The sequence below is a fragment of the Triturus cristatus genome, chromosome 3_1 (assembly GCF_964204655.1).
Source record: "Triturus cristatus chromosome 3_1, aTriCri1.1, whole genome shotgun sequence".
NCBI lineage: Eukaryota > Metazoa > Chordata > Amphibia > Caudata > Salamandridae > Triturus > Triturus cristatus.
This window is the reverse complement of record NC_140583.1, coordinates 342594113-342620107: the sequence shown is the minus strand read 5'-3', so window position 1 is coordinate 342620107 and position 25995 is coordinate 342594113. Positions and strand designations below refer to the sequence as shown.

Here is a 25995-nt window from a genome sequence, read left to right as displayed (position 1 = left end):
GGATTAAGACATTTTGTTTTCTCAAAATCCACTTCTGCATTTTTCCCTGCTTGCATGGATCTTACGCAGATCGTGTGCAGATGTCAGAATTTTTTTTGTGGAAAAGCACCTTTGCAATAGTGTTAAAAATGGAAGAACTGATTCACAAGTGAGACTGTTCCAGGGCCCGACCGGCCAGTTGGGCAAGCGGGCAATCCCACAGGAGGCTGGAGCCCTGGTAGGCCGGTTTTGACACTTGGAGGCTGGTTTCAGCCTCCAGGAGAGATGGTGCACGTTACGCGATCCCGTCTGCAACTTGAAAGAGTTGCTCTGGTTCTAGCACGCATTAGCACATCTGCACATGGGGGCTGCATTTATCATTTTTGCTAGGGCTGTTTTAAATTCTCAGTCCGACCTTGGCCTGGTCGCACTCTGCGGTGCAGTTTGTGAATAACAGCTCGAAATAAGGCTGCACCAAGTTAGTAAGATCCGCTGATTCACAAACTGACCTTACATTAAGTGTGATGAATTGTCATGTGTACATGAGTTATACACACATGTCTATCACCAGGGTCGGTCTGGGAACCCAAAGCTGCCCTGGCAAATTTTGTCAGACCAGTCCCCATACAGTGCATAGCGAGCCTGACCACTTCAAGGGGGAGCTATGCACATAAAATACTGTTCTGTGATCTGCATAGTACACACTCTTTTGTGGTAGGCATACCAACTCTCTACACTAACTTAGAGGAGTCAAAGCTGTCACTGGACAAAACTCTGATCAGCAGGCTCACTAGTCACAACCAGAGTTATCTTGGCACTTTTATTGTCGGCTGAAAACTGTTCCATATACGAGGAACTCTGCAGTGCTTTTAAAACTGCTGCACTGTTACAAAGCCAGCCCCCAGTAATAAAAGTGGCCCCCCACCCTTCCAGCCTCCTAGGTGAAGTGACCTGGAGGCAGAGCACTAGGACCCTGCAAGAGACTAGGTGGACACTGAGGGAACCGGACACCACATCCCGTCAAGGGTGTGGGAGGGGGCATTGCAGGACGAGAGGAGAGAAATAAAGAAGGCGTCTGTCAGCAAGCAGAAGAGCAGGCAAGCGTCAGCACCCGAGAGTGCTCGAAGAAAACTGAAGAAAATACGCGCGTTTAGTTAAACGAAATATCGCGAGAGCGGCGGCCATCTTGGAGTCAGGCAAATAAGCCAATCAGAAGCCAGAACCAAGCGGCGGCCATTTAAGGGGTCAGGCTAAGCGAGAGAAACCAAAGAAACATCGCGAGACTACGGCGGCCATCTTGGAGTCAGGCAAATAAGCCAATCAGAAGCCAGAACCAAGCGCCGGCCATTTTGAAGTCAGGCCTCCATTGAAATATATAGGGAAACTGGAAAACAGTGTAAAAAAGACTGAAAATAAGAGGAAAACAGTGGAATAAAGCAGGATAAGAAGAAAAATAAAGAGACAAACAAAGAAATTAAGAAAATAAAGAGGAAGAAGAATAGAAGAGTGCCAAAGAAAGAAAATGAGTGATGATGAAAAGCAGAGCACGCAAGTAGTCTTCCGCAGGCCATTTCCGTTCAGTCTATCGAAGCCGCAAGCAGGCATCCGGCGGGAAAGATGGATCAGAAAATTTGAGCGTTACATGAGTGCCACAGACGTCCCGGATAGCAAGCAACTGCACCTGAATCTCGCAGGGGATGAAATAGAAGATCTGTTATTAACATTCCCCGCAGATCAAACAGCGGATTATAAGGGAGTAATACTGTGTCTTACACAGAAATTTGACCCCCAACGAAACGTTGATTTTGAAAGATACACATTTAACACAGCATGCCAGCAAGGAGAAGAGAGCCTAGATGATTTTGCAACGAGACTGAGAAAACTGGTCACATACTGCGAGTTTGACAAATTTGACAATGAGCAAGCTATAAGACTGCGCATCATCGAAGGTTGTCAATCAGTGGAGCTCCGAGCATGCAATATGAAGGAACCAATGACGCTGGAAAATAAATTGACGATGGCTCGCACAGAAGCACGGACTACAGAACACGCCAAGCAGATGGAGATAGGAAAGGAGAAGAGAGTGGCGCAAGCACATCGCGTCACTGGGAACTTCAAAAAGAAAGAATTTCAGGCACCAGTCCCACCAAAGAAGGCGAACAAACATGCTACCAATGTGGCCTCGAATTCTCGCACGTCGGTGCCTGCCCAGCAATGGGCCAGAAGTGCAAGAAGTGCAATAGGGACAATCATTTTTCAAGTATGTGCATGACCAGACAATTTAGAAATGAGAGGGGCAGAACAATGAGACCACGGATAACCAGCAACAGGTGCGCCCGACACATGGAAATGGCAAATCGCAGCTCCTCCAGCGAAGCAGAAGAAACGGCAGCACCTGTGAGGGAGGCGAGACTATATCTAATGTCAGACGCCCCAAGAGAAGCCAATGGGACAGAGCACGTTCATCTAGTGGAGAAACAACAAATAAAGAAAACAGCTACTGTGGACATTGACGTAGGGGACCACCAAGCAAAATTCGTGCTTGACAGTGGAGCGACATGCAACATCATGTGCATGTCAGAATACAAGAAAATGAGAGTGAAACCACAGCTATCACCGTTGACCGTAGATGTATTCACATGGGGCTCCAAAAGCCCGGTATAAAATATGGGAAATTTCACGGAAACTATAACATACAAAGGCAGGTCCTACCAAGAAGAAATACATGTGCTCAAGGGTGACATCCCAGCGCTATGCCTGCTAAGCAATGTGACGGGACAGGTGATGGGGCTGCTGGCAATGACATACCACATGTCGGAAACTGAGAACATCCTACAAGAGTACCCAGCCATACTGAAAGGTCTTGGTAAGCTGAAAGGAAAACAGATAACATTACACATCAATGAAGCAATCAAGCCGGTGGCACAACATCATAGACGAGTACCAATTCACCTACAACCACAAGTAGAAGAGGAAAGAACTAGCCTACTAGAGCAAGATATAATTGAACCTGCCGAAGGGCCAACACCTTGGGTGTCTCCGATTGTGGTAATTCCAAAGAAGAACACATCAAAAATCCGCATCTGCGTGGACATGAGGATCCCAAACACCGCAATTACAAGAGAACGGCACCCGGGGCCACACCTAAATGACATGATCAACTGCCTAACTGGGGCCTGCAGATTATCGAAGCTGGACTTGTGCAACGGGTACCATCAATTAGAACTGGACCACCAGTCCAGGTACATCACGACATTCTCCACACACCTGGGTCTATTTAGATACAAGCGACTGAGTTTTGGAATCTCATCCACTGCGGAGATATTCCAGGAAACAATACGGCAAGTGATAAGGCCGGTACATAACAGTCTAAACTATAGTGATGACATTTTGGTATTTGGGAAAACAGACAAAGAACATGACACTGCTTTGCGTCAAGTATGCACACACCAGGAGCGAGCGGGCCTAACAGTGAATGGAGAAAAATGCGAGCTGGGGAGAAGGGAACTAGTGTTCTTCGGACACATCTTCTCCAAACAAGGGATGAGGCCAGACCCCTGCAAATTGAAACACTGAAGAACGCAAATCCCCCGACGGATGTTGCAGAAGTAAGATAATTTCTGGGACTCGCCAACTACTGTGCGCGGTACATACAGGACTTTGCCACAGTGAGCACACCACTACAAGGACCAAACAAGGACAGAAGTTCATCTGGTCTCAGGAATGCAACAAGGCATTCGAGGAAATAAGACAAGCAGTGGTAACTGTGGAACATCTGACCTACTTTGACCCCCTGCTCTGCACTGAACTGACTGTCAATGCCAGCCCAGTAGGACTAGGGGCAATACTAGCGCAGCACCTGCCAGGGAGAAATTCACAATGGAACATTGTTGCGTATGCAAGCAAAAGCTTAACAGACATTGAAAAGGCATACTCACAACCAGAAAAGGAGAGCCTAGCAGTAGTATGGGCATGTGAACACTACCATATGTTTATCTATGGGAAGTCATTCACCATTATAACTGATCACCAGGCGCTAGTGACGATCTATGGTAGCCTGTCAGCCAAAATGCCACCCAGGATTGAATGATGGGGCATGAGGTTGATGGACTATGACTTCACCATTGTGCACAAGCCGGGGAAAGAGCACAACCCGGCAGACTACATGTCGAGAGACCCATTACCACAAGCACAAGAAACGACATCGATGGCAGAGGAATACCTTCAACTTCATACTAAAACAGAACACCCCAGCACCGATAACACTCGCGGAGCTAGCAAGAAAAACAAAGGAAGATGCCACACTGCAAATGGCCATGGAGGTAACGAGAAGACAGAGATGGAGACACATTAACAATAATTGCACCTGGGGAGCAGGAGTATGCAAGGAAGAAGTGCTAGCTCTAAAGAAGGTACACTAAGAACTGTCGGAGACAGATACAGGAATACTGATGAAAGGGACACAAACAGTGATACCAAGCTCACTCAGGGGGCAACTGATGAATCTGGCTCATGAGTCACACCGAGGCGTAGTAGCAACGAAGAAAATGCTAAGAGAAAAAGTATGGTTCCCTGGCCTAGATCGCATGGTAGAAGACACCATAACGAAATGCCACCTCTGTCAAGTGATAGGACCACCAGTTAGGCACGAACCACTAAAAACGTCAGAGCTTCCACGAGCAGTGTGGACGACACTAGCAGCTGACTTCTTTGGACCACTAGAAACAGGCAACTACCTGCTGGTGGTCATCGATGAATATTCACGATTTCCAATAGTACGACAGGACCCGTCGACATCGGCAACAGCAACATTACCGATACTAGATGACATATTTGCAGCCTGGGGTTCACCAGAAACACTAAAAACAGACAATGGTCCTCCATTCTCAGGAGAGGAATTCCGCAGATTCATGGTTTATCTAGTGACAAACCACAGGAAGATAAATCCGCTGGGGCCTCAAGCTAATGGAATGGTGGAGAGGTTCATGGGGAACATCAAAAAGGCAGTTCAGAGGGCGAAGCTAGCACAGATATTACTTAGCCAAGCTCTGTGTCAAGTACTACGTGACTACAGAAACACCCCCCACAACTCCACTGGGAGGTGCCCAGCAGAGTTAGTACTGGGAAGAACAAGCAGAACGAGGCTTCCACAAATAGAAGCAAAAATGGTGCCAGGTCACAGCAGCATTGCAGCAAAAGACAGAGAGGAGAAAGAAAAAATGAAAATATATGTAGATGCCAAGCGGCACGCCAGCTCGTCAGATCTAAAGGAAGGAGACACGGTGCTAGTGCGTCAACGACAACAAAGGAAATCTGACAGCATGTTCGCCAAAGATCCGCTAATAGTTATCAAAGTGAAGGGACCAATGGTCACGGCAGAGTCAGAATATCAGAAGATAACACGGAACAGTTAACATTTCAAAGAACTCAAAGAGAAGAAAGGGGAAGACCAGGATAAGGAAACAGCAGAACAAGAAGAGCAGGAGGATAACAAGAAGGAAGGAGACAATGATGAGGGAGCAGCAGAAGAGCACAAGATGGAGGCCGGCGCAAGAAGAGCATGCAGACGTTCAAAAAGACTAATAGAAGAAATGTGATGATGGGAAGCCCACCGACCTGTGCCAGGGCAGACATGCATCTATCTCTATCTACACATCTCTGTGTTTCACTTTTCTCGTCACTTCTTTGTGACAAAGAGGGGAGATGTAGTGACCTGTGGGCAGGGCACTAGGACCCTGCAAGAGACATTGAGGGAACCGGACGCCAAATCCGGTCAAGGGTGTGGGGGGGCATTGTAGGACGAGAGGACGCATGGGCAGACGTGTGTGGGCACAGCGCAGTGTAATACATACGAATAAAGCATAAAGATCCTTACCTGCCTCCCGAGTGTTTGTGGGGCTCAGGACACGACACCGGGGAAATGCCCAATGCCCAGTACGGCCAGCACCGGCCTTGCCTATTGCGAATAAAATGTGTCTGGCAGTTAAATAATGCGTGCTGCTGGGTAGGAAAACATTGGCATCCTCAAGTCATCAGCATGGTATTTTTCATTCTATTTTCCATACCTGTGAAAGGGGTTGCAAAGAAAACTAAACAGGTATACTCATGCAGCGCATGATCAAAGAGGTATGGGCCTGACCGCCTCCATGTTTAGGGGAAGGAAAGCTTAATAAAAAATAAGCAATATGCGTTTAGCTGTTATTTTTGCATCATACTTAATTTTACCTGCCTACCTATAAAGAAATGTTCTTTAGCACATGCAGGCTACATGTGAATTGCTTTTGAAACTGTAAAAGCTCTCTAACTTTGTTGCAGTCATTTGTCACTGGCTCGCCCAGAACTACTCATGATCAGTGCTTCTAAAACTAAGATTCTCTACTCCTTGCCACCACCAACCTCTCACTCTAAGACTCCTCTCATGTGCTCCCCCCAACTTCCTCATTTTCCCCCTTACATCTAAAAATCCCACTTGAGAATGGACTCTTTTATCTTTATCAAATTCACAGCGGCATGGTATCACCTTCACATTGCATCTATATCTTCCATTTAGTTCACTTCAAATCTCATAAATACAGTCATCATGAACAAGTTAGGTTGCTAAAACAACTTATGTTAATGTGTTATGTTATGTTAGTGTAATTTGTAAAGTGCCTGAATCACCTCAGACGGGGTATATCTGCGCTCTTGGTTCTCACTAAGGATAACTTCTCTTGTCTGGCTATGTAATCTTCACTCCCCCACGGGGTGAACCCACTTCCCCTAATGCATAAAATTGATTGGCTGCCAACAGGAGGGTATAGCATAAGATCCTCAAATTTGTCTTCAAAAAGATAAACTATTGACCCCCCACTCCCCTAACTCACAGCAACCCTCTCCTGTCAAAACGCACCTAAATTTCTGCAAACCTACAAACTTTCTTTGCTTACAGTACTCACTCCCCCATTGCATCTACTGAGCCCTCTCTCCACTGGAAGAGTCTCCTGCTAGGCCCTGGGTTCTCATCACCTTATTATCTTTTAAGCACAAATCCCACCAGCATGTGATTATGGGCTTATCACAACCTGTGAATACTTTTATGCTATGACAAATAATATGTGCATGTATGTATGTAGAATGTTTGCCTGCCATTGTGATTATTTTTCTATAGAACTGTGTTGTGATCCATCCTCAAAGCCTCACGATTTAGCCTACATCATCCACCACAAGGAATGATGGCCTAGTGTACTAAATTGTTTCTTCTGTCCAGTGTTTCTGTTCTATGTGTTGTTAAATAAACACAAAATAGCTACAGCTCATACTCCCTGATGCCCCATAACCACCACAATGCTGTAACCTCATACAACCCTACATGCGCAACACCACGCATGCTGTGCCGACATCATAATAGTCACTGATTCTTTTAAAATATACAATGGAAGCATATTTCATTTTACATTTCCTATTACTTACTTTTCAATAGTGTTTTAAAAAGAAACACAAGTAGCACAAGAATCATCATCAGCATCTGTAGAAATGTTTCTGACCTGCCAATGTCAAGGCTAAAGTACTGATCTGGATGAGGACTACAATTTGGATGTTATTCCGAAGGTAATTAATTAAAAGAAGAATGTGATTCTTAATAAAAATAAATACATGGATTTACATGGTAGCAGTGCATAGAAATATGGCGCTTGCTTAGGCAATCTCCTTGAACAGCTGTTGATTCTACAGTGATGTATGAGAATTAATAGGGAAAAAAACTTGGAATTGGAGGAAACCAACTCAAGGAAAAACTATTTAGAAAAAAGGCAATTTGAAGGAAATACAAAAAAATCAAAACGTAATGGAAACATTTCAAATGAAAGATAATTTTAATATTGACAAAGAGTGAAGTTTACAGTTGCTGAGCGGTTTTTTGGGTTTAGGGTTGGATGGAGTGTAGGGGTGTTTTGGGTTTTTTAGTGTTCACAGTTTGATGGAGTTACGAATGTAAGAGACTGAGTTTAGGGGTTGTGAAAGGTTTTTAGGGTCCTGGAATGGGTGGAGTTTACGGATGGTGAGGGGTTTTAGAGGTCAAGGATGGGAGGATTTTTACCCATAACGAGTTTTAGGATTCAGGAGAGGGTGGAGTTTAAGGATAGAGATAGTATTAAGAGTGCTACGATGGGTGTAGTTTAGGAGTCTGTGATGGGTGTAGTTTGGGCCTGGTGATGGGTTTTTATGGTTGTGGGATGTGTGGTGTTTAGGAGTTGTAATGGCTGTTAGGGTAGGGTGTAGTTTATGGGTCAGATATGGGTGTAGTTTATGGGTGGTGAGAGGTTTTTAGGGGCAGTGGTGGTATTATTTAAGGGTTGTGAGGGGGCCTGGGAGGGATGGTGTTTAGGGGTCGTGAGGGGTTAGTGAATGAAAAACATCTGAAGTAATGGTTTGACAGTGTAAAATATATAAACCAGAAGTAATGTCTTCTAAAATAAAGCACTGAAATAAATACTTGTGTCAAAAATGTTTCTGAAAGACCTGCAACCATTACACTTACACATTAAAAAAAGCATGCAAAAGCCAATTTTGGAAAAGCAAACATTCTATGAATTGTTTTTTACGAAATTTTAAATGCCATTCATCCTGCAAATTTCCATTAAACAGTTTAGGGGAAATGGTTTCTCAGTAATCGTATTTCATTAAATCATTTTTCTATGAAATCATATAAAACTGTTCTACAGAGGCAAGATTGAGATGTACCATTGTCCTGGAAGCAAATTGTTTTAATCCTTAGCCCATTATTAGTTGTTCTTTCTCCTTCACCCTGGAAGGCCAATACTTGTATTCTTTTGAACTCACCCACATATTTTTTCTATGCATTTATTCATCTTATTTCATGATATAGTGTTTTGAGGCCTTGTGCATGGGATGGCAAAGCGCATTACAGAATTACATCGGATTAAAATGGACAGAGCATATAAGAGGTGGTAGTGACATGCTTATGGAAGACACTCAAGAGACACAAGTAGTGGATACATCTAATTAATATCCCTTTTAAAGGTGTAGATTGTCATAGCCTGTCAGGTATATGTCAGTTGAGTATTCCAGATTCTTGGTAAATTGTCAGAGTATGAGTGAGAGTGGAAGAGATTCAAAATCTGGACATGTGCTGAGTTTACCTTCTTGCTGGTGTGTTCCGTAGACTTTAGTAATAAATAATCACCTTTGTTCATGTGGATCTCCTTGTGGGTGATGCATACAGTTTTGTGCTAAATGATGGTCCATGGGAAGTCAAGGTAGTGGCAAGGGGAACAAACTCTTGGAAAACCCAGTGATGGCCTGATGGGTGCTTTTCCATAGTCTACATATGAGCTGGCCAGGGCTTGTCTTCAGCTGTCATTTTAGAAAGAAAGTGTTAAGACTGTGGAGATACTCTATTTGGAAGCTGGCATTATTGATCAGCAAGGTGGGATAGCTTCTTGAGTTTGGAGCCACGAGATTTTGCTGATGTGAGCGATTCTGGTGTGAGGTCTGTGTCCTCAAGATAATTTGACCACAGAGATTCATATTGTGTATGCCAAGATTAATTTGGCTATTTGAATATAGATGCATTTCTAGGCTCTTGAGTAGGAACTTTCTAGTTCACAAAAAACAGGGAAAATGACGCTGATCTGAGCAGTTTATTGTGCCATATTCAAAGGACACATGAGACATTTATCGGTTCAGATAGGAATACATTTTTCATCTGGTAATTTTATGGTCATTTGAGGGTAGTTATGTAGCTTATTGGAAAAATTGCACATGACTACAAACCTAGCTGACTTGGCACATCAATCACTAGTATGACTTGACACAAAAAATGTAATTGTATAATTTAAGTAAAATCCGAAATCCAGTAGACTTGCTGTATAGCTATGGCTATTTATTATTTTGATTAACATGATCATTTATAACTTCTGACTGACTTGTTTTTCTTTTCTCAATAACAGCAAGCATTAATTTTATATAACGCCTTCTGGAAGAGTGACAGAGAAAGGTCCATTAAATACTTAAGAGGTTGGCTAGGGGGCAATGTAGATATTTAGATTGATGTAAATGTAGAGGAACATCATGGATTTTCTCAGATTAAGGACCATTTCATGGCACAGATACGTACGATTGTTCATGGATACTGACAAAAATAGTAGACTACAGTTGTGAAATTAAAAAGCTGTTAATATTTCAATAATAGTTTCCTAAAGCGTACCCTCACCATTTTTGGAATATATGACTTCTGCTTCAAGGTAATTTTACATACAATGCTTTGAAAACTGCAAACTCTCAAAATGTACTAAACTCACCTCCAGAAACTAAGAGTTTGGTCAACCATAAGTTATCTCACTGAACTTGGGGACATATTAATTTATTATGTGATATGAATAACCTCATACATATAAAGCAGTTACATTTTACTCTGATTCATGTATTTATGAAGTTGAAAATCGGAAAGTCCTACTTTGAGTTTGTTCAAGACTTTAAAAAGAACCATTGATGATGATGATCATGATGTAAGGGTGATGATGATTGTTGGTTGGGTCTTTGATCTATGTACCTCACAAAATTCAACTTAGAGAGAATGTTTAAATTATTGCAATACTTGATACATGATTCACTAATGATAGTGTCAATCAAGTTTACTTTAACTATAAAACACTGATTACTCTATGTTGTTTGCTTCTTAAAATCCATTTTATAAGTAAATGGTATAAGACTACACTTCTATGTAATTGGTTGGATTATGGATTGATTTATGCAGGTTTTGTTTGCTTTTGTTCATACAGGACCATTTGGTTAAAAAGGCTTTGGAACATCACCTCCAGAGGCCTTCCTACTTCAGGATCATGGTCGAGGGATTACACATCTCTTTAAGGTAAATGGTCAAGATATTTTTAGATTTTGTTTCAAATACAACTCTGATAAAATTTGTTGGAAAGTTCCCTGCAAAAGGTCTACTTGTATGTCTTTTTCAGCAAAATATTCTGCCTAAAATATCAACAAATTGACTCTTTGCTGCATTTTCAACAACATATTGTTGCTGAAAAAATGTGCAAAATGTCAAATTGCAGATTTCTTTTCCTCTAAAACCCTCTTCTTTAGTCTGGAGTAGAGACCACTTGTTGGAACTGGCCCTTTTTGCAGGGCAATTCCCAAACTTTTCACATTTCTCCTGTATTTTTTTATGACCTCTTTTCGTTCGTTTTATGACTCTGGGCACTTTACCACTGCTGTTCATTGCTAAAGTGCATGTGCTCTGGCTTGTAAGATTGGTCTACACCTGCTTGGCATATTTAATTTACCTGTAAATCCCTTGTACAGTGGTATCCCATGTACCCAGGGCCTGATAATTAAATGCTACTAGTGGGCCTGCAGCGCTGCTCGCACCACCCACAGAGGTAGCCTTCAAACCTGTCTTAGGCCTCTGTCGCTGCAGGGCCTGCCTGAACAGTTTACTGCCACAGTGGCGAGGCACTTAAAGTGTTTGACACGTCTAAGATTCCCCTTTTACTACATATAGGTCACCCCTAAGGTAGAACCTAGCTAGCCCTAAGGGCAGGATACTGTTTAGGTAAAAGGTAGGACATGGGCCTTAACTGTGTGGCATGTTCTGGTAGTTACAAACAGCCTATTTGGTTTCTCACTGCTGTGAGCCTGCCCTCTCATAGGTTTACATTGGGAATTCCCTTATATAGGTTTCAGTGGTAATTTCTGATATGAAAGAGGTATCATGGCCATGTTTTGTATGTTTTGAATAGTAGTAATAAATCCTGCTTATTGGTGAAAGCAGTTTTGTTATTACTATTGCAGAAATGTCACTTTTAGAAGTAGGCATTTCTTTGTGTGTATGACTCATGGTCCCCTGCCTGGTTGTGTATTCACCGTCGGGCTTAGACTAACAGGAGAAGGGGATGTACATTCACTCTAGACAGTCACAAGGAGGGCTGAGGTGTGTCTTGCCTTTCCTGGGTGACTCAGCGCTAGGCTAAATAGACCTTGAGTGCATTTAAAGAGGTCGGAGGAGTTTCCCTTGCACCTGAATAGGCCTCGTCTGCATTTAGAGTGATGGAAGGATTTGCACTTGCACCTGAATAGGGCTGTTCCTGACTTTCCACAATAATGTCTCCGCCCACCTGTAGTGTGTCTGGAGCCACGGCTTGGGATGTGAATAGGGGTGTTGTGCACATCTAAACAGTGGTTGAAGTGCCCCCACAACAAAGACTTTTGGACTATAAGTACAGGGACTGTGACTCCATGGTTAGAGGCACTGCGCTGACTACACCTGGCCAGAGGACTGCCAGGAGGAACCGCCATTGGACTGGTTTGCTTGAAGTGCTCACCTGGTGCCTGTTGGGCCAAGAGAAGGAATGTCACCATCGTTACATAAACCCTTGCGCTGACCTGCCTGCCTGCACCCTGTTGATGGTGCGACCAGTGTTCTTCCTCTAAAAAGGGTGTATGATCACTTTTGTTCTCAGCTCAAAGTTGAAGGGTGAGCAATGTGTCCTTCACCATTCAATTTTGAAAGCCAATCGCATGTTGAGCACTTTTGTGGTGGGGCACCAGCGTGTACTTTTGGCCAGTGCGTGGGGAGCACTGTTTGTTGCCTGAAAGGCGCTCTCCCCCTTCCTTGATTCTGGCCACAAAAAGGGAAAAGCGTTGCAGGAGTGTCCTGTTTTTCTTTTTCCATATCTGCTGAACGATCTAGGGAGTCCCTGTTGCTCTGCAACCACAGCAAGAGCCGCCACAGAAGTGACAGCCGCAGGGCAAAGACCTCCTCCTTGGCGGAGCCCGTCTGCCCTGGTCTGTACTAGCCATGGGAAATGCGGGAGAGTATTAATTATCTCAGCCCCAGCAAGTGACCTGTTGCCTAGCAACGCCCGGCACGGTGTGCGACCTCGCCCAATCCCAGAGAACACGGACGCTGGCTTGGGGGCGCTACAGCTGTTTGACCTCGTGGGAGAGGCCCTCCGACCTCACCCATGGGTACATCCCCACAGGAGACCGAAGCAGAGGGCAGAGGAGCGTGGGTGGTGCAGCAAAAGGAACTGAACTAGGAAATTGGAGAGGCTGTGCTGTTCGCCCACGCTGGGGTGCAAGGGAGCCAGAAAGATTCCAACTCGCCCGGAGTGCAGGTGAGTTTGATTACCGCAGGCCGCTATGAGGGGGGACCCCGCAAGGTCTCCTCAATGGCTGAGGCCATGTTTTCCTGCAGCAGCTGCCCCTCAGTGCCATCGCGGGCAGCTCCTGCTCCGAATATACCTTGGGGGCATTTATTTAGGATTCTTAAATCCCCTCTGCTGGCAGCAGCTGCTCCGAGCAGTCACTTGCAGCTGCATTTCCCTAGGGTTCTCCCTGGCCGCATTTTATGATTACCACCACAACTGGTACAGAGGCCTCTGGGCCCTACGTGAAGTTTGGGATACTGTCACTTCACCTGGGCAATTTATATGAATGACCTAACTTGAACTGCATTTCATGCCCGGTGGCTTTAGGTATATCATTTTGCCTGCACTGTCTGGATATCAAGTACTGCTATTATTCGGAAACTGCCTAATATGTACAGTGATGGTGCAAGGAGGTGTTAGGCATAATGGTTTAATGATGCTTTCATACGTATGATACAGAGTGATGTATGACAGGTGCACCTTATAAGTATTACTTCTGTGCCATACATGTGTTATGACAATTGCCTTATGATGAAAGTGATTTTATGATCTATGTGACGTCATGACAAGTGCCTAGTGGCACAGTGATTTATATGATTGTGTAGTAATGTGTTTTATGAACAATACAAAGGATATTTTTATATAACATTGTGTGGAGTCTCTTTTTGTGGTGTGCCTAGTGTGTCACTGGTGGGTGGTTGTTGCGCAAACACTTTACACATTGCCTCTGGGACAAGCCTGACTGCTCTACCAAGCTACCAATGGGGTGAGCAGGGGTTATCTTGTGTGTGTAAGTCATTTGCCCTGACTAGAGTGGTGGGTTCTGCCTGGCATAGGTGCCTGTCCTAGCCTTAAATGTTCACAATACAATACCTACATGAGTGCCTACATACAGGGGCTTTTGCACCTCCCTCTTGATCCATCAGCCTGTTCAAGTGTCATTCACATTTTGCTACCACCCACCACAGAATGTAGCCTATGGCACAGTGTAATCGGTCAGCCCACTTAATTCATTTGCCCTGTTATTATTGGTAGTGACTCCAGCTTGCCTGACTTTGCTGGCAGAGCCTTCTAGAAAGAAGTACACCTTGGTGCCAGGGCTGCTGTACTCCTCCTCTCATACTTGTTTACATGTATGCATGCTTGCCAGGTTCCTAACTATTGCCTTTGCCATTTCTTGTTTCTCTTGAACTTAATAAATCTACACATATTTCTTGAGATTTCAACAAATTAATCAAGTTTTTGAACCATCTAATCCACCCTCAACTAATAACAATATACAGCACACGTGTGACTAAGGAAGAGCACTTTCACATGTATCCGCATATTTCCCTAGAAAGAAGACAATTTGCCCAAGTGGCAGTTATAGTAAAATGTAACAGTGATGTAAACAATGTGGATTATGTTGACTAATAATATATGGTACTTGAAATGAAAAGCACATGCTTGTCATCAAAGTCTTATATTCATTAGTTTTTTTATATGGGATGAAAACTTTATTCCAAATGACACCACACAAAGTGACATAAATCGCCAAATGAAAAGTAGTAGAAAACTTTGTTCTCGTACATCACTCTCTCTAACATCATACGTGATCTAAAAACATGATGAAGATGTGAGGAATTGACAGACTAGTGACAGCTGCGTGGGAACAAATATTCAAGAATTGTGGACACGTTAATCAGAATATTTTGACTGTTCCTGCACAATACTTGCCAGTACTTTTTCAAAACCATTACCTTCCTTTAGTGCACAAGAGTCTAAACAGCAGCTGAGGGACACAGGTAACTGCAACCCTTATCTAAATCCAAATAGTGGCCGCGTTGCATGCATTATTAAGACAGTATTCCACTGATGGGGGGGTCAATAAATGTGTATATGCTTGTCTGTGGATGGGGGGAGAGGGTGGGTGGTTCAAACATATATAAAAATGATATTGGTAAGAGTATGAATGAACTCTTAACAAACATTGTAACATTATGCAAAAATGAATGCAACCAATGTCTGGTGCAGCGCAGTGGGGACAAATATGTGCATCAGAGAGGTTAGCTGTATTTCATCTCTGAATTCACTAGTAATGCACAAACCAAAACTTTTGTTAGCGAGTGTAAGAAATTGGGTTATTGGTTGAGTGAGGTGGAAGCCCCACTCAGGCAAGAACAACAACCTTTGTCAGAAGGGTCAGCTTTAGGATGGTGTGACCGTTGCAGCTGCACTGGGTGCTGAAATGGAGGGGGGGGCACTGATATCAGGGGAGGCACTGTGTTAACCAATAACTTAGGATTTAAAAGCACCTGCTTCAGAGTTCCTTGTTTATTCAGCTTTAAGGCAGCAATAAAAATAAGATTACTCTTGTGATTAATGTTCTTGCTGGAAAGAAAGAATGCAGGCAATGTGTAAAGTATTTATGTAGCACACAAACAAATAATGTAATAAATAATAATGCAACACAAGAAATATACCAAATCAATTTTGAAAAATAGAGTCAATTTTAATAAATAAAATGACACCAAGAAAAAATAAATCCAATCAGTAGAACCGGAGTTCTTAACTTTTAAAGTTTGTAGTGAAAATGAGTGCTTATAAGATCAAAGGGCCAACCGCGGGTATCTTGTCGCACGAGAACAAGTCAAAGTCAAAAGTAAAGGCCGACCGTGATAGATCACGGGTCAAATATATGGGGTAAATTAGGCCTAGTTTCAGTTTACAGTTGGACGTAGAAGAATTTTTGAAGAAACATTCCTGAGAAGCTATAGTTCAGTGGGGCAAAGTAGCAGGTGGTGTCGGTGGAAGAACTGTCATTGTCAGGGAGCTGCTGGATGAAGTCAGGGTGAAGGAATTTACCTTTAGACTTACTCAAGTCTTGAAAGTTGGGGCAATGGATGGATCGGGGGCAGGTTAAGTCACGGTCTTTTTTTGTTTATCCAAGCACTTTTTTGTGATAACTCTCGCGTTTTTAGAGGAGTACCACCAATACCACTACCAAGGGTCTAGGACCAAGGGGACACCACTTGGGAGGGGTTAGGATGCACTCCAGCAGAGGCCAGAAGTTGGGTTCAAGGCTGCAGGATCTTTTCATATCCCTGCAACTCACGCAGGAGGCAAGCCAACTAGCCCTTGAAGTCACTTCTGGTGGTCCTTGTTTTAAGGAGATGGTCCAACTCTGCTTCAAGCATCAAGACAGTCCTTCAAACAGCAGTTTCGGGTCTAAACAACATATCTCTACCAGCTACCAATCCAAAGTTAGCAGTTATTAAATTTAATAAGGGAACCTAGTGTTAGTCTATGGGAGAGATAGGCCTTTAAGTAGTGAAAAAGAAATTTAGGAGGGTAGTTCTCGCTGCTTTCATGTGTGGATGACACGTGTTAGAACCGACATCCTTAGTGTGGTTTTCTCCCAATTCTTTTGCCTTTACCTCTCTTGTTTTGCTAGATTTTCTTTGTTAGCTTTAATACTCTGTGCACTTTAAAAACTGCTAACCCATGCTAAAGTGCATGTACCCTTGCCCTAAACATAGTTAAATTGTCCTACTCCTGATTGGTACATATAATTTATTTCATTTACTTGTAAGCCCCTAATACATGGGACTACATGCACCTAGGGCTTATAAATTGAATGCTATTAGTGGGCCTCCAGTACTCATTGTTCCACCCATTAAAGTAGCACTTTACCATTTGTCTTAGGCCTGCCATTGCAGCCTGTACTGCAGTTTTAAACTGCCATTTCAACCTGGCAAAATAAACCGTTTGCCAGGCCTAACCCTTCCTTTCTAATGCATATAAGTCACCCTCAAGGTAGGCTCTCAAGGTTTTTAGGGAACGGTGCATTGTAATTAAAAAGGGCATGTGAGTTTAAGTTTTACATTTCCTGATAGTGAAAAACTTTCAAAAGTCGTTTTTCAGTACTGCAAGGCCTCCTTCTCCCATAGGATAACATTAGGTTACCTTATACATTACACAGTGAAAACTTTAATGCCACTTTTAGAAGGTTAGCATTTTCTCGTCCTAACCATTTTGGGCATGCCGCCTATATCTTGAATTACATGGCTAAGCTTAGCTGGCAGTTGGTCTTTGTTTATTGCACCCAGTCAGTGAAACATAGGAGGAATGGATGGGCCATATCTGATTTGATGAGGGGGAGGAGCTGTCACCTACCACACATGCACATCACAAATGCTCTGCCCTGGCACTCTTACAATGGGTTTGAATCTAGTCTTTTGTGTCCCTAGACAAGCTGGGGCCAGGGCAGGGAGGCAGGGAATCCAAACACCTCTGGGGGAAGAATACCTTCTCCTACTTCAAAGCTGGCACTAGGCATAACTATTGGTCATTTAAACCCACCTTTTCAATACACATCTGGACCTCTGCAAGACTCAGAACGACTGCTGTGCTGATCTACTGCAAGAAGGACAGCTATTCTGCTTCCCTGCTACTCTGTTACCCAGCTGCCGTGCTGTCTGAGTAAGAAGGGCTCGACCTGCATATTGATCACAGGACCACCAGGGTGACTGCAAGGGCTAGTTTGCTGTGCTCCTGATCAGAGCCTGCTGTGAGTCCTGCTTCCCAAGTGGACTGCCCCAGTCCTGGACTCTGAGAAGTGGGCCTGAAGGTACTCTGGCAGCCCAGCTGTGGTCACAGCAGAATAGATACAGATTGATGCATCACCTCGCAGTCCCGCATCGGAACCACTGCACAATGCAGTCCCGATGCAGGACCCCAGCAGCCTATCAGAATAGCTGTTGTGTAGTTCCTATCAATCCGTACGATCTGCGCATTGTTTGGAACAACATAAACTAAGGGCTTGGTGTCTAGACTGATTCCAGACACCCCCTGCAGGATATGTTTTGCCTAGAGACCAGCTTGCTCACAGTGCCACCATAATCCCCCCTAACCTACCAGGGAGTGAAACCACTGAACATTACAACATTGACCCTTCTGGGATCATGTAAACGGTGCAGAACCTTTCACTCAGTCACTCGTGCTCACTTATTCTCAGAGAAATATACAGAGAATGCATAGTGGGACGTTTTCAATAATATTTATTGAACCAATGTTATTCTTGCATAAAATACGTGTGCTGCAATGATCAGTAGACAGAAGCAGATACACGTGATTACAAGCACCGATTGTAGATATAGTTCTACCATGGTGCTAAACAATGTATATATGCAGGCATATAAACAAGGCACATCCCAGACCATTGCTATTTTGCACACCATACCAACTCTGTTTGTATCCAGCCAAATGCAAATCACTTATGACTCGGCTCCAGTGATGAACAGTCCAGCCCGAACTGCCAAGCCATGTCCTCCCTAAACCGGAACCCAAGTAACCCAGGGCCAGTTTTGCCCTAGTTAGGGCTCATCAGCAAGGTATAGTTTGGTTCCAGTTCTAGTGACCCTGTGTGCACAGGACCCATGTCTGGGCCTACATCCCAGGTTTCTTTAGAAGTATCACCAACACCACAACCAAGGGTCCAGGACCAGTGGGGCAACACTCGGTGGTTAAGACTCACTCCGGCAGAGGTCAACAGGGTTCCAGGAATCTGTGTGTCTGTGACTTAGAGTAATGTAGCTATGCACCAGACACAAGAGGTTTCCATTGTTTTTGTGCAGTGGAGATACCACCAGTCTTTCACAGAGAGTGCGTTTTTCTAGGAACATGTGCATTTCAGAACACACATTTCCCCTTCTGTAAAACCACAATGTGCTATCTATGCATTCAACACATTTGATATAATTCAGCCCCTTCTATCATACAACTCCAATTCTATTTATGTTCCTGTGACATACAATTGTCATGCTAAAAGCAGATAAAAAATAATTATTATATAGTGCATGACCTTCATTCCTATTAAGTACCTGATTGTTTACGTCCAAAACAGAAGCAGTAAATGTGAAAAGCAAACAAAAATAACAATACCATTGTCCTTACTGATTTGCATATGTAATTAAAAAATGAATTCCCTTGTCTTATAAAGGGACGGAGCTCACAATATGGAGGCTCAACATTTCTTAATCACTGAAAAACTAGGAGACATATTTATTGACAGTTATTATCTGGAACAATAGTGTTCATTCCTCACGTAACAATCGGAAGGCATGTTTGTAAAAGTTAATGAACTCACTCAAAGACAAATTCTAGATTAAAAAATACAGCACACCAAAAAAGATGTTACTTTACTCCCAGAAGTGGCAACATCCTGCATGCATAGCTTACCAAATTCTCACAATTTGTACATTAAAATTGTCATCTTATAGTTTCTTTTGTACATTTATGTTTATTTCATTATTTAGTAAAGCACAAGCTTGTACAGCATTCAGGGATTGACACATGACAGTGCTGATTACAGTGCAGGTAGCAATTTCGAATCATTCCTTGCCCTCATCTTGGCTGAAACAGTGATTTTTGAAACTGTTTTAAACAAGCATTGACAAAGCCACCCAGTCTTGCTTTTCCGATACAACGCCAGAGACTTGTAAAATGCACCATCATTGGCAAAGCCAATACTGTAGACCGTCAATGTTAAGAGTTTAGAAAAAATAATTCTGTACTTGAAAGTTGTCCGCTAAGTTGCCAGATGCAATGTGCATTGCACCATTATGTTGCATCAAGCAATGTGATGACCACTTTTAAAGGGTAGAAGGCAGTTCGTTCTTATATATTCAAGATGGAAACTAGCGTGCGCAATGCATCATAACAATGCAATGCGGCTGACATCTTAAAAGAATAGAAAACATTATGTTGTATAGGGCCGTGTACGAAAGTAGGATCTGCTTCTTATAGTTATCCCCACTTTTTTAGGTCTCGCCTAGGCAGCGCTTGCGCTGTCTCATTGAGACATGCAGTATATACTATAGCACGAAAGCTTTGTTTAAGCTCCGCCCACTCTCCGCCTATCTTTTGGATTGGCTCACATCCTAAATGCTGCATTCAGATTGGTTTTCGGCTTGTTAGTCTTTCCCCATGACGGCCACGTCGTCATTTGTGTCCTTCCGGCTACTGGCCCCTTCACTGCACAGACTACTTTCTTACCGTCGTGACCTCGGCAGCATCTCCAACACTCACAGCTCTCTCTGAAGGTAGCAATGACGGCGCTGGACATTCATGTGTGAGGTTCTGATGCTGACAGTAGTTTTGTGACGAGCGAAGGGGGAGGTTAGAGCTGTTGATCTAATGCCACATACACCGAGACATGGCATCCAGGGAGAAATTGGGTCCTACCAGTGGATATGTACCCCACAGCACAGCTCCTTGCCACTCTCTGCCCCACATACCAGTTTTCCCGCTGCGATCTTTCCCCCTGGACAGCGTGCTCCCCCATCTCCTCTGCTCATGCAGGTGGATAAAGTAACACCCCCTGGAGTTGTGTCTGGCATGCTGTTGCCGGAGTTAAAACAAAGAGCGTTTTACAGGTGACATCACTGGGTGCTGGGAGACCCACGGCTCCACCCTGCCTGTGGCTCCACCCTGCCTGCAAAGTTCACCAGCCTCCCCACTTCCTCCATAACAGCCGTGACTCTCATGCTCACCTCGGCTGGACGTCAGCCTCATCGCACCCTGACGGAGGTAGCAGCTGCCCAGGCTGGCCTCCATAGTCCGCTCTATGTAACTTTCCAGGGGTGAACGCGCTAAGGGTCAACGAGCCACGGGGCCAATCTTGAGAGGCGGGGACATTATGATATATTTCTGGACACACAGCCTGGCTCTAGACCCCTTCCTCGGTGGACACGTCACACATCCATGCTCTGTAAACACACACTGTCAGCAGCTGGACATCGCGCTTTCCAGGTTATTTGCTCCGCTTATTTCTGTTTGTGCAGCACGTCTCGTCTGGCAGCCCGTTGCAGATCCTGTTCCAGTAGGATGAAGGGATCTCTCATTGGCAGTTTTAAAACTTTTATTCTCCTTAATAATCTGCTAGCTGGGATACGGAGAAAGACGGACGTGCCCGTTTGGACTTATGTTGTCTGCCTCGAGCTCACAGTGTTATTAAAGCAATTCAGATGTGTGAACGCGCTTATTCTTTACCAGTTCCGTGCGTTTGGCGAAGGTGTTACAGTACCCTAGCTGCGAGAGACGAAGCAAAACTTAATACAGAGTAGAACTGGTCTGTATTCCCTCGAGAGCACACACTACACAAGGTGAGCTGCATCCAGACTGCGTGGCGTGGAAAGGAACCCGACACGAGCACTTAGGGGGTCTTTCCAACAGTAGATGCAGGTCTGTGAGTTTACAGAACACCAAGGAGCCCCTACCCCTTACTGTGTGCAAAATGGCAGGAGACGGTGGCCTCCAGCCCTCCCACTGACAGGATGCACACGGTAGGGCTCTGCTCCGATGATTTGCTCCTTTCTGGTTTTGGAGGGGCTGCTGTGGACAGTGGCATGCCCAGACCCTTTGGCACAGTTGCATAAACTTTCAGCACACCGGCATTTCTAATGATCAGTATTCGTTGCCATCTAGTGGTTTGTACGGGGGTCATTGTGGGTGAAACGCAATGGTGAGCGCAATGCTCCTTAGCAGCGTCCAACAGTGACCTGCACATGTGAAAACTGAAAATGCTCGCACCCGGCATCAATTGGCCCATATATTGACAATCATGTGGCACGAAATGTGCCCTGCCCCACCAGCTCACTATAGTGAGCCTGGAAGTGAGAGGGGCGCCCCCTAACGAAACGTTATCAGATGACCACTTGTCACCAACGACTCAGTGTCCAGCCCCTAGGCATTGGTTTGTGTGGGTCAGTAGAACTGGCTCAGGACTGCTGTTCCCAGAACACATTGTGTAAAACAGGCCAGAAGCTGTGTCCTAGGAAAAGTTTTATTTTATTTTGCTCTGCAGTTGGATGCAAAATCAGTAACTCAACTGGGATCAGAATAGATGATTTGGATATTAGGGAAACCCAGTTCACCACAAAAGGACAATCTGTTGAACTAAAAGACTGCTTGAATTTCTTCCTCAAATGAATCAGTCAAGCAGGCCCTGTGTGCTTAAATAGCCATTCCCTGGATGGTGGCAGCATAGATTCAAAGCTCATAATGGCCTCTGAAGTCACAAGTGCTTTTCTTTCACTCTCTGGAAGCATATTCTGTTTATGTACATTCATTTCGCACACTCCAACTGTGGGTGGGAACAGGGCGCAGTACAAAACTGAACGAAAAAATAACACTTCCAAAAAACAAAAAAAACAAATCTGTTTGGGAGAGAACCAAGTTCAACATGTCTAAATAATATTCAATTTATATTCATATATTGGAGAGAAAAAGAAAGGAGCAAAGGGCACAAACATACGGACTATTGCACCCCCTAAAACACGAAATACGCAGCAAGGTAAAGAAAGGCATTTGGTGTATATGTAGCCTTGAGAAAAGATGATGAATGCAGAGCATCGTAACTTATCACTAAGTGCCAGTCTAACGAGGCAGCTGCTTTTATTTCTACCGCTTTTGAAACCTGTTCTATATGCTACAGGGCCGTTAAATCGTTAATATATTCTTTGACATGACAGCAATTCGCCAGTATTTGTGTTTTTTCAAATGTACTTTAATGCATGCTTTTGTCACCTCGAGCTACCTTCCTCTCCCTAAATGGTGTCCGGTACACCTGCTGCCAAGTGCAACAGACAAATCCCATCTCTGTGACCCATGATTAACATGTATTTCCAGTGATATGACCACCGAAGGCACTGATTTTATATTAAAAACAGAGCTTTGGACTATACCATTTCCTGCTGAAAGGCAATATTTCTCTCCATGTGTTCCTATACCTGGTTTATGCTACCTGTTGGTAGCTCCACACCTGACTCAGTTATTGCAATAAATGACCAAAGTGAGGGGGAACTGTATACATTTTAAGACTTTAAGTTTTAAACAATTTTCTATTATGCTGATTTTATGCATTGGCTGCTTTCCCTACAGCTTGCACAATCTTAACACATTAAATGTTTGGTTGATCTGTGAAAGGAAATTTCTGGAAACTAGAAACATGGATTGGTAAACCATGCCTTTCTGCTCCATTTCATCCACCTTGCATTTTTCTGTTTTGCTCTGCTTTTGCTTGTTCTTTTCTTCTCCTGTTTCTATTTGCTCGTCTCTATTTCCTGCTTTCTTTACTTTGTTAATCTTTGGGCATTTTTGCTTTCTTTAACTCTTTTTCATCATTCCGTCTTTATTGTGCCATTTTCCACTTTATTTTATTCTCACTCCAGTTGTCCCCTTTCCACATATTCGGTCCATCTCCGTTTCATTTTCCTCCTTTCTCTAACATCCTTTCTGTTTCCATATTCTTTCCTCTTTCATTCGTATGGTAGGTAAAAAACATTGTCATTTACAACGCCAATACCTCTAACTCTCACAAATGCGAGATCAATTTGGATTGCAAATGCTTGTTGCTTGATGTGATGCTTTGATTAGTCTGACTGGGAGCCTGCTAATCCGCAGCCTAGTCTATCTGCTTTCTCCCTAAACTGCTGTTTTGAGTACTTAGGTACATCCCAGATTGGATACTGGGGTACCCTTATAAGTCCCTAGTATATTGTACCCATGTACCCAGAGCATAGGTACCCCAGAGGTTTCCCATGGGCTGAAGCATGTATTTTGCCACCCATGAGAGACCATTCAAAATGGATCTACAGGCCTGCAATTGCAGCCTATGTAAGTTGGTGCATGCACCACTTACTAATGATATAGGTTTACTATATCTAAGGGTCACTGCATTTAAAACCTACAAGTCACCCCTATAGCAGGCCTTTGCAATCTTGAAGGCAGGGTGCTTGGTTTTAAGTGAGAGGGTGCCATTGCATGAGCTGGACACCCCTGCAGCCTACAGAGGCCATTCTCCCGGGTTGTTATTGAAGCAGCCTTATGCTATATAGAGGAGCCCCACGTAATTACGCGATGACCATCTCGAAAACGCCTGCAACGAATCCTATCATGTTTGGTATCAAACATGTTGGAATCATACCTCACATACTGTAAACGGTGTAGGAGGTATGATTCCAAGCACTGAAAGAGCCCTCCATTAGGCTTTCAGTGTTCCCGGTGCCAACCTTCTAGTCCCGGACAGCACAAAATGGTTGCTGCCGCCCAGAGACACATTTTTGCCCTCCTCCTGTGAGCCAAGCCCGAGCAGAGGAACGGTGGAACAATAGGTACCCTGTCACAGGGAGATGTGACCACCTCTCAAAAGGATTTAGTGTATTGGGATCGGGTGGGTGCGCTTGCCTGAAAGTTTGCATGAGGGGCACACTTGGTGTCCCTGTGCATAGTCCAGTTCAAACCACTTCTGGGAGCCGCTGGCTCCCGCTCTGGCACGAAACTGGACAAAGGACATGGGAGTAACCTCCCCCCTGTCCAGACCCTCCCCTGGGAGGGTCCTTTGAATCTTCCAAACCCTTTCCCTAGGGTACTTCAGGGCTTACTTGGGTGTAGGTTCCTAGATTCGTCGTGGGATAAGATTCAGAACTGAAGCCACTGCACTTCTACCGTATGGGAACTCTAGACTTTGCTGGACTTCGTTTGGACCTGACTGCGTTTCCCTTTCAGTATGCTGCATCGTCTGTGCCTGTGCACCATACAGGATCTGTGCAGAACCTGTGGAGCATCAAAGAAACTTGAAGGAATCTCCCTTGGAGTAAAGGAGTCACTTCCCTGCATTCGCAGGCACCTCAACACTGCTGACCGGTCTGATCCTGTGCTCCTGCGGACTCCGAAGGGTTTAATAACACAGGTGGTAGGTTTCTAGGAGGTCCGAGCTGTCCTCTCACCAAGTTTGAGGTCAGAATCCCTCACGGGGACTGCATTACCTGAACCCCTGTGAACCTCGTACTTTTGCAAGTGCATATGCTTGTTGGCAACTTTGTGACAAATGCATTGGGCTCCAAGTAGCCCCAACCTCCAGCAACTTCTTCCACCAAGATCTTCTGCCACATTGTCTCGTGGGCACCATGGCCTGCTCTTTTGGTGAGCTGCTTGCTGGACACCAACCCCTCAGCACTAGACATCCTTTCTGTGACAGCTCATATCTAGCTCCTGTTTGTCCTCAGCATCGTCTGGTCCATGCAGCTGCAGAGTCATGGTCACCGTCATCTTTCCTGAAGCACCCGACATCGGAGGGCATTCGTCTTCCAAGTCTCCTGGTCACTCCTGAGTGAGATAGACTCTGTCCCCTCTGCTTTCAGGTACTCCTCTTCAAGAATCCATGTTTGGATGCCCACAGACACTTTCTCCTCTTCCAGCAGTGGCACTTTCTTGAAGTCCTCCATTGGAATCGACTGTGGTTTCCGACACCACTTCACCCCTATGCTCCCAGCGTCCCTGGTGTAGGTAACGTGGGTACTAAGATATCCACGGGTGAGGTGGCTCTCCAACCTTCTAACTTCCAAAGGGTTTCCTTAGGGTCCATTGGGAAGGGTCCCTAATCCTTAAAATTCCAACCACGACTTGCACATAGAATTGTACGGAACACGTGGTTGTGTATTCACACTGCACACGCTCCCCGTGAGGTCCCTATCTACTTACCTTGGGTGGTTCTGTGGGTCCCCAGCGATTCTATGACCTCTCAACATCGTCCTGACTCGAGTGGTAGTTCTTATACCACTTTCTTAGTATATGGTTTTGCCCCCCCCCCCCCGGGGCATCTGTTTATTTTGTACAATTTACTGTGTGTCTTTGCTTAAGTATTGTGTGCCTTGTGTTTATCTCCATGTTGGAGATACTTGAACATTCAAGAGAGTATTGTAGGATAAATACATATTTTTATAAATACTTGGTGTGGTTCTTTTTCACTTAATCTATACTATAAGATTGCATTCTGGTAAAACAAGCTGCTTTACACTCCTTCTGGACTAAGCCT

At 44.2% G+C, this 25995-nt stretch overlaps 1 protein-coding gene across 1 annotated transcript in view; it reads left to right on the top strand.

Moving 5' to 3' along the window:
- The window catches only part of THSD4 (thrombospondin type 1 domain containing 4), a 2089562-nt gene that overhangs the window by 255599 nt on the left and 1807968 nt on the right, over positions 1–25995 (top strand). Inside the window, exon 2 of the mRNA XM_085644058.1 lies at positions 10758–10846. Within this exon, the coding sequence (XP_085500184.1) occupies positions 10818–10846 (29 nt within the window). The 5' untranslated portion in view covers positions 10758–10817. The remainder of the gene's footprint in view (positions 1–10757; positions 10847–25995) is intronic.